The 13,195-nt window shown below is 32.8% G+C and overlaps 1 protein-coding gene across 1 annotated transcript; it reads right to left on the reverse strand.

The window, feature by feature from the left end:
* Positions 1-4,632: 4,632 nt before the first annotated feature.
* Positions 4,633-7,425, reverse strand: LOC131044353 (cytochrome P450 71AU50-like). Its single transcript, XM_057977669.2, has 2 exons — positions 6,324-7,425; positions 4,633-5,521 (listed from the first exon to the last, which is right to left on the reverse strand). The coding sequence occupies exons 1-2, from the start codon at positions 7,239-7,241 to the stop codon at positions 4,910-4,912; spliced, it is 1,530 nt and encodes a 509-aa protein (XP_057833652.2). The 5' UTR covers positions 7,242-7,425; the 3' UTR covers positions 4,633-4,909.
* Between the last annotated feature and the right edge of the window lie 5,770 nt (positions 7,426-13,195).

The raw sequence follows: 13,195 nt of genomic DNA on the forward strand, positions 1-13,195 counted from the left end.
AAGTCCTTGGCCAACCTTCCTAATGATCCACATTTCTTGGTGGTTCTTTTCTGAAGGATCTCCTTTCATTCTTGGGTCCGACCTATTGGCAGTCGAGTAGTATGAGGATTTAGACTCATGATTAGATATCATGATGACTCTTAGAGTTTTAGATGGATTGTAATCTAGCATGCTAGCCTGTATGTAACCAGTTGATAACCGGAGGTTCTAAGATGATAATATGATCTAATTCTATAATATTTATATGTTTTGTTGTTGCTTCCATTGTGTTACTCTTGTTGCATGAGTCAGTAAGTTCTCATTGAGGATCCACTGGTCATGGCTGCATCAAGTGGTATCAGATATGGTTATGAACCTGTTGATGGAGGAAGAGTCAGTTGTGAACCTTGAGGCATTCCTTCGGGTAGATAGATAATCGATTGGAGGCAAGTTGCAGGTTGGTCTAGTAGATCATCAAGGAGAGGCAACCAAAATTTATAATCAGATCGTCGAGTTGAGGCAGTTCACCAGAGCAGAGGAGGAGATGCCACCAAGAAGAATGAACCCCCAGAGGGTGGAGCAGATGATAGAGGACTTCAAGAATGAGATGAGGAATGAGATCTAGAACACATTAGCTAGTTTGCGAAGGAATCTAGAGTCTAAGGATGAGTATGATGAGGTTGGAGAAGATTTTGAGGCAGAGGAAGCTGAAAGACTGAAAGATGAAAGAGAGGAAAGATTTATGAGAAAAGTGGCACAAGCAAGTGAAGTTCATAAAGTGGAGGTTTTAAACTTTTCTAGAATGCTGAACCCGAAGGATTTGATTGATTGGATCAAAGAGTTGGAGGATTACTTTGATTTTGAGGATATAAAGGACCCACAGAGCATCTAGTTGGCACAGACTAAGTTGAAAGGGCATGCTGCCTTATGGTGGAAAGAATTGCAAAGAGATAGAGTGGACAATGGTGAAATCTAGATCACCTAATGGAGACAGATGGTTGCAATATTGAAGGCCAAGTTCATACTGGGAGCCTATGAGTTATAATTATTCAAGAAGTTGTAGAACCTAAAGTAGAGAAACATGAGTGTGAAAGAGTATACTGAGGAATTCTACAAGGTGATGATTAGATCTGGACATAGAGAGATGGATAGAGAAAAGGTGGCGAGGTACATAAATGGACTTGCATTTAACATTCAGGATGAGATGATTATGTTGAGGATTTCCACAGTTGAGGAAACTTATCAGTATGCTTTGAAGGTTGAGGAGAAGGTGAGAAGAAGACAATAGAATAACCCTAGAGAGAAGGAGAGATGTAAAGGATAGATGAGTGGTAGCATGGAGAAGAAAAATGTTGAAGATGAATCAAAACCTAAATTGAGTAAAGAACTAGATCTGAAGACACATAGAAAAGGAAGTGGCATTAGCAGCAGAGAATTTCCCAGCAAATGTTACAAGTGTGGAGAAACCGAACATAGATTCTATGAATGTAAGGAGGGAATGGCAAGAAGTTGTGTGGAAAATGAGGAATTAGAGGGTGGAGTTACCGGAACTGAATATGCACCAGAGCAAGGTGAATCTCTTATGTTCAGAAGAGTCATGATGGAGAAGATCAATGACGATACCGAACCTACCTAGAGAAGGAGTCTTTTTCCGAACTGTGTGCAAATTGGGTGGTTTATTGTGGATAGTGGAAGTACTGATAATTTGATATCTAAGGAGATGGTAGTGAAGCTTGGATTGAAGAGGATTAACAATCCTTTTCCTTATAAGGTGAGTTGGTTACAAGATGATCAAAAGTTGGAAGTGAAAGAGCAGTGTTTGGTGAGTTTTAACATTGGGCCTTTTAGGGATGAGGTTGTGTGTGATGTTCAATCTATGAGTTCTTATCATGTCTTGTTGGGAAGACCTTGACAGTTTGATAGAAGGTCTATTTATGGTTGTAAAAGAAACCTAATCACTATTGAGAAGGATGGGCATAAGTTCACATTGGCTTCTTTGAAGGAGAAAGAGAAGGAGGTCCGGTTTGGCTATTTCTGGGTTCCAGAGTAGTTTTTGGGTTTATCAAGATCTATTTTGAGTCTTGATAGATGTTCCTAAGTCCTTGGTCAAAATTCTTGATTATCCCTACTTATTGGTAGTTCTTTTTCAGAAGATTTCCTTTAATTCTTAGCGCCAACCTATTTACAAGTTTCATTTTCATGTCTTGGTAAATGTAATCTTTTGTGGCTGACCCGGATATGTTTCAGAGGGTATATATATGGTATTATGTGATCATTTGTAGGGCAGTTGAGTAGTATGAATATTTAGATTCATGATTAGAGATCCAAATGACTCTAAGAGTTCCGGATAGATTGTAATCCGGCATGTTAGCATGTATGTAACCGGATGATAACTGGATGTTCTATGATGAATGTATGATGATAACCGGTTGGTTATCAGAGGTTCTAAGATGATAATATGATCTAATTCTATAATCTTTCTATGTTTTTATATTGCTTCCATTGTGTTACTCTTGTTGCATGAGCTAGTCAATTCTCATTGAGGATCCAATAGTCATGGCTGCATCACTAGTCTAAGTCCAAATTATATCAAATCAAACCCTTTTGTGAGAAAAAAATATTCACTTTTTTAAGACACCATCTATAAAAAACCACAATAAGAGGAGATGGGACACAAAAAAGTACTCCTCCCAAACTTGGGGAGAGCAGAGAAGGCACAAGTGGCATGGCAAATAAATGGCTCGGAGAACCAACAATTTTCAAAGGGGAAGGATTCCCACAACGCACTATATCCATGCAAGACATTGAATCAATAACATATATGTTAAGTTATGAATTATTTACATTTTTGAATTTTATTTTGGACAAAACATTTAAAAATGTATATCAAGTTGTGTCACACTTTTATAAAGGAAATGGCCAATGTTAATTCAACTTTTTAAATTGAATCAATAGAAAGTGAAATATATGTTTTGAATTTTGAAATGATGTAAACTAATAAAATGTATATTCTTTTTTTGTATTAAAGTGGATTTCTAAGTTGTGACCCTTGGTCTCCCAATTGTTGTTTCAGATGCTCGAATGAGCAAAAAATGAGCTTTGTGATTCTATGATACTTAATACCAAAAAATTTTAAGAAAATTGAACATAGTTTTGTCTAAAGTAAACACTATAATTTAGTTGATTAGAAAATGTTGAATTTGAAGTTACACAAGCCACTACATTTTATTTAATAAATTTTACCTTTTTTCTTCAATTTTTTTGCATATATTGATAACTTGAAACTTTAGTGCATGGATATATTTTTTACTTATTTTTATAAATATATATTTTTCAATAAATTTGAAAAGTTGTGTGTACTGAAATATAACTATTTTCATTTGCCGCCACCTTTTTTATTCATTATTTATCCAAATTAGAAATGAATTCTATCATCTTAACATAGATTCTTTTCTCTAATGCATCATATTTTTTTCAAAAATTTTAAATAAATTTGTATTTTTTCTTATCAAGATAACCAATCTTATATTTAAGTGCTAATGACCTACTTTCAATATTAAAAAAAATGCAAAATATGAAAAATAATTAAAAAATAATAAAAGTGATAGATTTTGGAATATTCACTTGTAGATCTATAAAAGGGTTTTTTACATTTCAAAAAAAAAAATTATTTATAAGAGTAGGAGTTGTTGAAACATTGAGTTTTTCAAATAAAATAAAAATAAGAATTGGTAATTAGACCCAAAGTGATATAAAATATACATTTAGTAGACACTTCCAATTAGAAAAACTGTGGTTCATATATAACTTATCTATAATGAATCTGTATAGACCCTATGTTTGACTAAAATTAATTTTTAGATAGAAAAACTTAAATTCACTTTTGTTGATAAGTTGGCTTGAAACGTGACACTGTATTGTACTTTTACCCTCATATAAAATAATAAATGTTGAACACAAAACATAATAATAAAATATAAGAAATGTTATCATCACTAAAAAGATGATTAAACAATTAATTGAAACTTTTGATATTAGAGTAAGTTTCCTAAAAAAAGGGGTGTTATTTTAATTGTTAATATGATTCCTTGAAAAATCCATTGAAATACAAGAAGGTTCCAAGCTAATTTCTTAGATTGTATAAATGTGTATTGTCTTATAAACATGCATTAAATGATTCAATAAAAAGAACATAATAAAGTTTTGTATAGTATGTACATTTATTTACCTAAAAAATGACCACTTCCTTTGGCAAGAAAATAAGAACAATATTATCAAACACTCAAAAAAATCATTGAAAACAATTTTATTTTTTTTTGTACTAACACATTCAAACTCTTTCATTTGAAAATCGCAAAGTTTCCATGTTATTGCTCTTTATAATAAAATATCTAAATTTAATTAACTCTTAAAATTTATATTATTCACTTATAGTTTATGGTATACAACATTAAAATAAAAATTAATTTAGTTATACAAACCTTGTCGAGAAGCATGATTCTCTCTTCTATGATCAAATGTGCAGTTTGGTGGCAAAATAGACACTAGCAACGACAATATTTATCGTCTCTTTAACTAGATTTTTAACTTTAATTAAAAACGATTCATGAAAGACTGTTAAAACGCTTGACAAAAAACATAAATGAAAATAGATTTTAGACACACGCAAAGTTTCATATTTCTTCACATACTTTTTATTAAATATAATTGATATATACATTCACAATTATATCCAGAGAACAGTGATTTAAACACATATTTAACCTACATAGCTTCTTCACATCTATATAAACTAACACTCTAGCTTCTTCACATCTCTATAAACTAATAACACTCTATAAACTAACACTCTTAGCTTCTTCACATCTATATAAACTAATAGCACTCTAGCTTATAAAGCTAACAAGAATGCCTAGTAGAGAACAGTGTGTTATATAGGATATTCAGCTGTGAGCCTCCATGAAGGGCGTGCAAACAGTGGATTTTTTCTGGGAACAGTTAATCCAAACTCTTCCGCCATATCCAAATGTCCCTCCACAGTCCAGTCAAAGCAATGAAGAAGTTGAGCAAGTGCCAACTCAACAACAGAAAGACCCATAGAAATCCCAGGGCATCCCCTTCTTCCTGTTCCGAAGGGCAGCAAATCGAAGTCCTGACCTCTCACATCCTTATTACACCCCATAAACCGCTCAGGCCTAAATTGATGAGCATCTTTCCAAACGTTCTCATCCCTTCCCATCGCCCACACATTCACAATCAACCTCGTTTTGGGGGGAATGAAATATCCTCCCACGTTGCAGCCCTCTATCGATTCGTGGGGAAGGAGCAGAGGAAACGGTGGATGAAGCCGAAATGTTTCTTTCACCACGCATCGCAAGTAGTCGAGCTTCGTGATGTCACTCTCCTTTATTTTTTGATTTCTGCCCACTGTTGATTCCATCTCTTCCCGCGCTCGGGCCAGCGTTGCAGGATTCCTCACCAATTCACTCATCGACCACTCTAGCAATGTCACTGAGGTTTCCATTCCCGCGCTTAACATATCCTGCACATAGATAATTCATTTCCTCAAGTTGGTATAGAGTTCCTCCCGAGATAGTCAAAATTAAAATAGTTTTTTTTTAGTATTTCTAGATTTTATTGTGTATATTTATGTATTAAGGTTTGGGATATCATTTTGTGATCTATCATCAAAATAATAGAATATTCAAGAGTAGAAATGTGATCATCATCAAGATAATAGAGTACTAATAGAAATGTGATGAGTTACATTTCTATTTTGAACGTTATATTATTCTGATGATGATGGTTTGAGAATAGTGTTTTAGGGCTAGCCACAGGAAGGGAGGGAGGGAATCATCATATCGTGGGCAGCTAAGGCTACAACTGTAGATAGACTGGAATGGTTTTGGGCATTTCTAGAATGGGTCTTTGGGACCGGGGTGGTGGGTGTGGAGAGATAGTTGGCATGTTATATATAGAATCAAAAAATTATCGGATGAGAGGGAATCTATGGTTAGTGGTGAATAGTATTTATCTTATCAGGATTCGACCCTCCTCCACCCATCTATTCCCACCCACCCTTTAAATATATATTATTGTGAGTGCCCCAAGAAATAGAAGTTCCTCCTACCCATTCAATTATCACCCTCCACCATAGAATAATAGGGACAATTAAAATGTGATTCAAAATGTTAAAGTTAAAATACACACAATTAAATCTAAAAAGACTACAAAGAATTATTATAAATTACGAGAAATTGATATTTTTAAAATAAAATAAATACTTTCAAACAATTTGTAATCATATTTGTGAAAACCAAGACGGCCTTGATTCTCAGACTTACCATGATCATGGCTTTGATGTGGTTTCGTGAGATTGTCTGGCTCCCCATTTCGGCCATGCCGAGCAACACGTCTACCATGTCTTTAACACAACCATCCTTCTGTTTTCCATCATCCAATCTACGATTAATGTGCTCATCGATTACTTTTTCAGCGAAACCATCGAATATCTTGTGAATGGTCTGCATTCGACGACGGATTCTTTGCAAGTCGAGCCAGTCGAGAGAAGGAATGAAATCGCCAATGCAAAACGCACCGGCCACAGCAAGCATCTCTTCAACCATTGTTTTGAAGCCATGCCCTCCATCCAAGTCGTTATCAGAGTAAGTCCTGCTGGCAAACATTCTGCAGGTAATATTTTGTGTGAGGGAGGTGAGTGGCTTCTTCACATCCACAGACTGCACTCCATGCCCGCTTTCCTTCCAGATGGAGGCGATCATTGCGGACACTTCTTCCTCTCTCACGAAAGTGAAAGAGTCGTTTCTCTTGACTGTGAGCAGCTCCACCGTCAACAGCTTTCTACTCTGCCTCCAGTACGCTCCATAGGGGGCAAGCGCCACATCTTTGTGATCATAGCATAAATACTTCCCCAGTGCACAGTTTGGTCTGGTTGCAAACACGAAATCATGGGTTTTCAGGAACTCTTTTGCCATGGCAGGAGAAGACACCACAACAGTGGGGACTGAACCCAAACGGAGAAACATTATGGATCCATATTTCTTTGCCAGAATGGTAAGGGACTGATGAGGAAGGTTTCCCAGCAGATGGAGACTTCCTATGATAGGCCATGGACGTGGTCCTGGAGGTAATTTCATTTTCCTGGCATCCCTCCTCAGCTTATAGAGGAAGCAGTAGAAGAAGAAGAAAATCCCGAGTCCAAAAGTTATGACCTCGTTGAGGGAGCAAGTCAGGGATTCCATGGTATGAGAAAACGGAAAGCCCTGAGTCTGCAATCAGTGAAATGAGATGGAGAAGAGAAAATTTAATGACATCCACGAGAGCAGGAGTACGCAGCACAATGAATTTAAAAGAACCGATCAATAAATTTTAGCCATAATTTTTGAGCGGTCATAATTCTTTGCTGATCATGATTTTGTTTGGTTGTTGTCAATTTTGAGTAAGCAATTTATCATCAATCTTATTTATTTATTTTTCGAATAGAATAGTGAGAGACACAACTTTTAGAACATTAGCATATTTGATCTAAATATCTAGATATTTAAACACTCAATAATGTATACCATGACCATACACAACATAATAATTGAAGAATATGATGTCCATTTTAGAAAACATGGGGGAGTTTGTAAAAGATGACTCTTCTAGGAATTTTATTGAATTAATAAAAGTAGATAGTATCACATGTGCATCCTACTACAAAAGTGTGACATTATGAGTGGACATCACCACCTCAATGGGTTCCTACTACAAAAGTGTGACATTATGAGTAGACATCACCACCTCAATGGGTTCCTACTACAAAAGTGTGACATTATGAGTGGACATCACCACCTTAATGGGTTGGCAATTCTTGTTACAATTATATTATATAATTTTTTAAGAGGACATTATTTTTGTTTTTAAATATAATTTGAAACTTCAATATAAATTTTTAGATTTATATTCTATTAATTTCTAGATTTTATAGAAAATTGTTATTTCTATTTAATAAAGTTTTTAATCTATCACATTAATAAATTTCAAGAATAGTTAAAGACAATAAATAATGTATAGATTCTAGTAAATTTATTAATTGACAATTAACAATTAACAATTAACAATTTTAAGATTCTAGAAGGCAAATGATCCATAGAGTTGGATAAAATTCTTAATTCATTATAGTAAAAAAAAACTAATCAAAGAGGGAAAATTCATGATAGAAGTTGGCAAACTTGTCAAGAACTCGTTCCCTATTTCTATAAAAGGAAATCTCAAACCCTAATTAGGAAGGGAGTTGAAAAGAAGCTTGTAAAAACAAAGAGATTGAGGAGTGTCCCTTCTCTCAGAGTTAGCTTGTTGGGAAGGATTTGCTTAAACCCATACTAGTTGAATCCACAAACATATATGTCTCAATAAAAGCTTTTTGGAACCAAGATTGTGGTTAGGAGATCAAACAAACTAGTAGCCAAGCCTCTTGAGTTGTAGTAGATCAATTTGTCAAGTAACTAGTTTGACTTGGAAAGGGACAAAGGTAGTGAGAGCTTGGAGGATACCATTCCTAAACATCCTTCCCCAATGAAATGAGAAGGGAAAAGCTACTTTGAGGAGATGAATGCCCCTTACATCAAGATTTTAATGCTATAGATAGTCACTAGGATATTGTCTTGAAGGATAACCCATATCCCACAATGCTAATAGTACCTATGTTCCCACAATAGAAAGCCTCCAAATCCATATTTCTAAAGACAAACAAGTTAAATTTTCTCTCTATGAAGACATAAATTAATCATAGAGCCGAGTAAAGTTTTCAATTCATTATAGTCAAAAGACTAGTCATGAGGACAAATTCATAATAGAAGTCAACAAAGTTGTCAAGAACCCATTCCCTATTTCCAACACTTGTAATTTTCCCAGTTAACCAAATATTATTTGGAATTTCCCTTAGCCTAGTGTCTCCCACACACAAATGTCTCAATACAACTCATGTGTGATATGTCGAGGTAGCTTTAGCAAACTTCAATTTAAAGTTATAGAGTACTTGTTAATTAATTTATATATTCCATATAAGCTTCTCATTGTATTCATAAAAACTTCTAAATTATTATTGTAAGGTTTAACACATTATAGAAATATACACTATATGTAATTGATAAAAATTCAATTGTATTAAGAATTGGAAATTATACTTCTAAATACAAAAAGTATATAACAAATTATAATTTTATTATTAATAATTGTTTATATATATATTTTTTATCAAAATAATCATTGTACCTCCTTTCAAAACAAATGCTAATATATTTGTTGCAGCCTTCATTGTGCCTCCTTTAAAAATAAATGCTAATATATTTGTTGGAACCTTCGCTGTGTCTCTTTTGAAAACGAGTGCTAATATATTTGCAGTAGCTTTCATTGTGCCTCCTTTCGAAATAAATGCTAATATATTTGTAGCAGTTTTCATCCAAAAAGTTGTTACATATTGGTTTTGTTTAGTCATCGACAAGTCACATCATCAACATGTAATATGAAAAAATCTATAGATATAATAAGAATGAATAAATGAAAATCAAAGAACTTTTAATAACATCCTCAAAACCAAAACAGTATAAAATAAAAAGAACAATAAAACTCCAAGCATCAAAACTTTATAAAATTTGTAAACTCCTGAAAATTACAGAGTACGTCTGCCATGCAATTGAAGAGGTATGGTCTGCAAATTCTGACATTGACGTCTTTGGACGTAGTAGTAAATATTATTGATAACTTGCATCACAACAGTTGATTTTTGGCATGATACGTTCTTCCTGTTTTTGGCAGTACCCGGCGTGTAAGGGAAGGTATCTCGGGACAATTCTTCTCAAATCAAATCATATTCGCATTATTCAAATGATATAACACTAAGGTCAAGAAATGACCACAGATATTTAAGGGAGTTTGGAATTTCAACTGAAATGTCTATTGATTGGAAATTTTATTGTTGCTTGTACAATATCATTGTTAGATAGATAGAGAAAGAGTGTTAAATTTTTATAAACGTTAAAAAAATAGTCTATATTTAAGACAATCAGTCTTTCTCATTCTGAACTTTCAACATTTTTATTATTTTCCTTTTCTTATTCAAAAACATGATAAGTATTTCTATCTTCTATAAAATTATTATAATACTAAAAGAAGGGGTTCAACTACTTTTTATGTTTCAATTATCATTCACTAGATTTTACTAATTAGAAGTCCACTAAATAATCATCTAGTGAGCCAATAGCCACCCATTGGTATATCCAATAGTTAGAAAAAAAGTTCGTTATTAGACCAATTGTGCAACTTTATTTGTACCAATATTACATGATTATTGGGGCATTTGTGAATAAGTATTGGATCAATTGTTCAAATTTTGTGGTGGTCAAAGGGAACGGTTAATGGAGCAATAGGGAATATGTATGGACCTCCACGTCAACTCAAAGTGACCTCTTTTTGACCCTTGCATGCATAATGAATCCCGCAACGTTCATCGTAACTATCCAAAAGCCAAAACAATAGGTATAAGCACTTTATTCACATAAAAAGATAACAAAAAAAAAAAATCAAAGAACTTGATGTACTGTAAATAGGACCTTATGGTGCACAATGTTAGCTCTAATAGCTACTGATACTCGTCCCCTTATTTATTCACCAAGTTTTTTAAATGTTAAAGTATAAACCAATAAGCTATTAAAATAAGCTGACTAAGTTTTCTAGTGTTTATATTTTTTCAAATTATTTCAAAATATACATATTGTCTTATCTATTATTAAACTAGATAATACTACTCTATAGTGTTCTTAGTATCATATAACATTTTGAGTATTCATGTTCACTCATTTTTTTTTTGGCATGTTCATAATATTATTTCAAATGATACTATTTAATAATAGTATCACTATTAAGTAACTATTTTTGTCCTATTTTTTTACTATGCAATATTTTATAAGTGGGGTCATTTGATTTTTAATAATGATAATTTTAAAAATATATAAGATTTTTAATGTCAAAACATATAAAAAAGTTAAATCTATGACTTTAATTAACCCACTTATATAATGATGAGATGTTGATAATTTCTTCTATAATCTACTATATAAAAATATAATAATTAGCATATAATAATAAAATATATATTAATGTAGTAATTACAATTATATATTAATTATATAGAGCTAAGTAATTATTAATTATTATTTTATATATAATAATAGATGTTAATAATAATTAATGTTTTATTAAATTATTATTATTTTATTTTTTTCGGTAAAAAAGGCCTTAGCTGTATTTTATTGATAGAAAATGTTACAATCTCCGCTCAGTGCGGGTATCAGTAGGAAAGAGCAGAGAGGAGAAAACCTTCGGCCTTGCCCGGGACCATTGGTCTAATTAACCTAATAAACTATAAATTACAAATGAACGTTTAAAGGTTTTACAATCTGGCTTGTACAAAAAAGCCCTTCACATATAGAAACTGTGCTTGGTATGGAATGTTGTCTTTTTGTCCACTTGTCTCAATTCCCTTTTATCGTTCCAGTACCCTCTGTTTATCCTGCAAAACAAAAGAAACCTGCCCCTGGAAAACAAATTTCAATACTTTCCTCTGCATATCCACTATTAACTGTTAGATTCAAATGATGAATACATGCAATATTATTTCAATACCCTCTTCCCTGCTAATATTCTAGACTAGGTATCTTTCAAACTAGGTCAACATCAGAGCTTGTTGTTCCTACTCTGAAAGATTACCTAGTCTACAATACTTATTAGAAATGTGTCACAACCCTCCTTTATCACCTTTGGATTTAAAATACAAACTCTATTATATTTTTTGATAAGCTATTTAAATGATTGAATGAATATTATAAAAGGATAAAATAATAAAACACACACACACACACATGGAAAATATACATTTTTCTTAATTATTTATTTAGTTTTCCTCATCCATGTTGTAGGAAGAATAAGAAGCTTCTAGAGGATTCTCCACCACCTTTCATGTAACTCCTCCCACTAAGTCTAATCAATTTGCATGAAGTCCAAAATTGGGAAAGAATCTCCTTTTTTTTTTAATTAAAATTATAGATAGTGGAATAGAGGGATTTTTCTTATAAATGATATGCAAGTTTTCAAAGATGGGAGTTGGTTAGTCCATAGAGAAATTCTTCACTCAAGAAATTCTTTTTGTAGTCATATTTCATTTTTGAAAATAGCTAAGATTGCTTTGGAGGATTTCTTTCAAGTTTGAAGGATCAAGGGAGGCTAATTGAAGGATTCATAGGGGATTCTACATCAATTGCAAGTATCCAAGTTCTTTTATTTAGTTTTATTTTATTTTGAATCATGCATCTTGTTCTTGCTGCGAATTAGAATTAGATCAATTGTTTCAATTTCTAGATAGGAATTAGATCAATTTGTTTTTCTTGATAAGAAATAGATCAATTTCTTGCTAAAGAACTAGATTAGATCCATCTTTATTTCCTCCCTCTAAATTCATCTCTCTGGTTTTTCGAATAGAAATCTGAATCTGACCCTTTAAATAGATTTTCGCTGTGATTATCTGTGATATTCTCATTTGATTCCATTATCTAGTTATATATTTCTCTGTAAAAATTAGTTGAAGTGAAAGGATAGATTTTCGTTGTGATTATTCCCTCTGTGACATTCTCATTTGATTTCATTATCTGGTTATATAAATTCTCTGTGAAAATTAGTTGAAAGTAAGGATAGATTTCACTACGATTATTTCCTCTTTGATTATTCTAAATTTCTCTCTATAATTATTTTAAATCTCTGTGATTATTTTTAATCTCTGTGAATATTTCCTCTATGGTTATTCTAAACTCCCTCCCTGTGATTATTTTTGAATCTCCCCGTGAGTTGAACAAAGACCTCCCTGTGATTATTTTTGAATCTCCTTGTGAGTTGAACAAAGACCTCACTGTAAATATTAGTTGATTAAACAAATCCTCCTGTGAATAATGGAAATAAACAATCCCCCTGTGAAATCTGGAAATAAACCTCCCTATGAGTTGAAATAAGATCTCCCTGCAAATATTAGTTGATTAAACAATCCTCCTATGAATACTGGAAAATATTAACCTTCTGGTTACTGAAAACCAATCTAAAACAATTGATTGTTTACCTATCTTATTCATGTTCTTATTTTTATAAGTAAATACTCCATTGTCTTACA

Source organism: Cryptomeria japonica, chromosome 6, assembly GCF_030272615.1.
Source record: "Cryptomeria japonica chromosome 6, Sugi_1.0, whole genome shotgun sequence".
Taxonomy (NCBI): Eukaryota; Viridiplantae; Streptophyta; class Pinopsida; order Cupressales; family Cupressaceae; genus Cryptomeria; species Cryptomeria japonica.

What these genes read in the sequence shown, in the direction of transcription:
- LOC131044353 (XM_057977669.2), bottom strand. Translation starts at nt 7,241, where the DNA reads ATGGAATCCCTGACTTGCTCCCTCAACGAGGTCATAACTTTTGGACTC. An exon ending in ACATCAAAGCCATGATCATG is followed by an intron (nt 5,522 to 6,323) that starts GTAAGTCTGAGA and finishes ATCTATGTGCAG; the next exon opens with GATATGTTAAGCGCGGGAAT.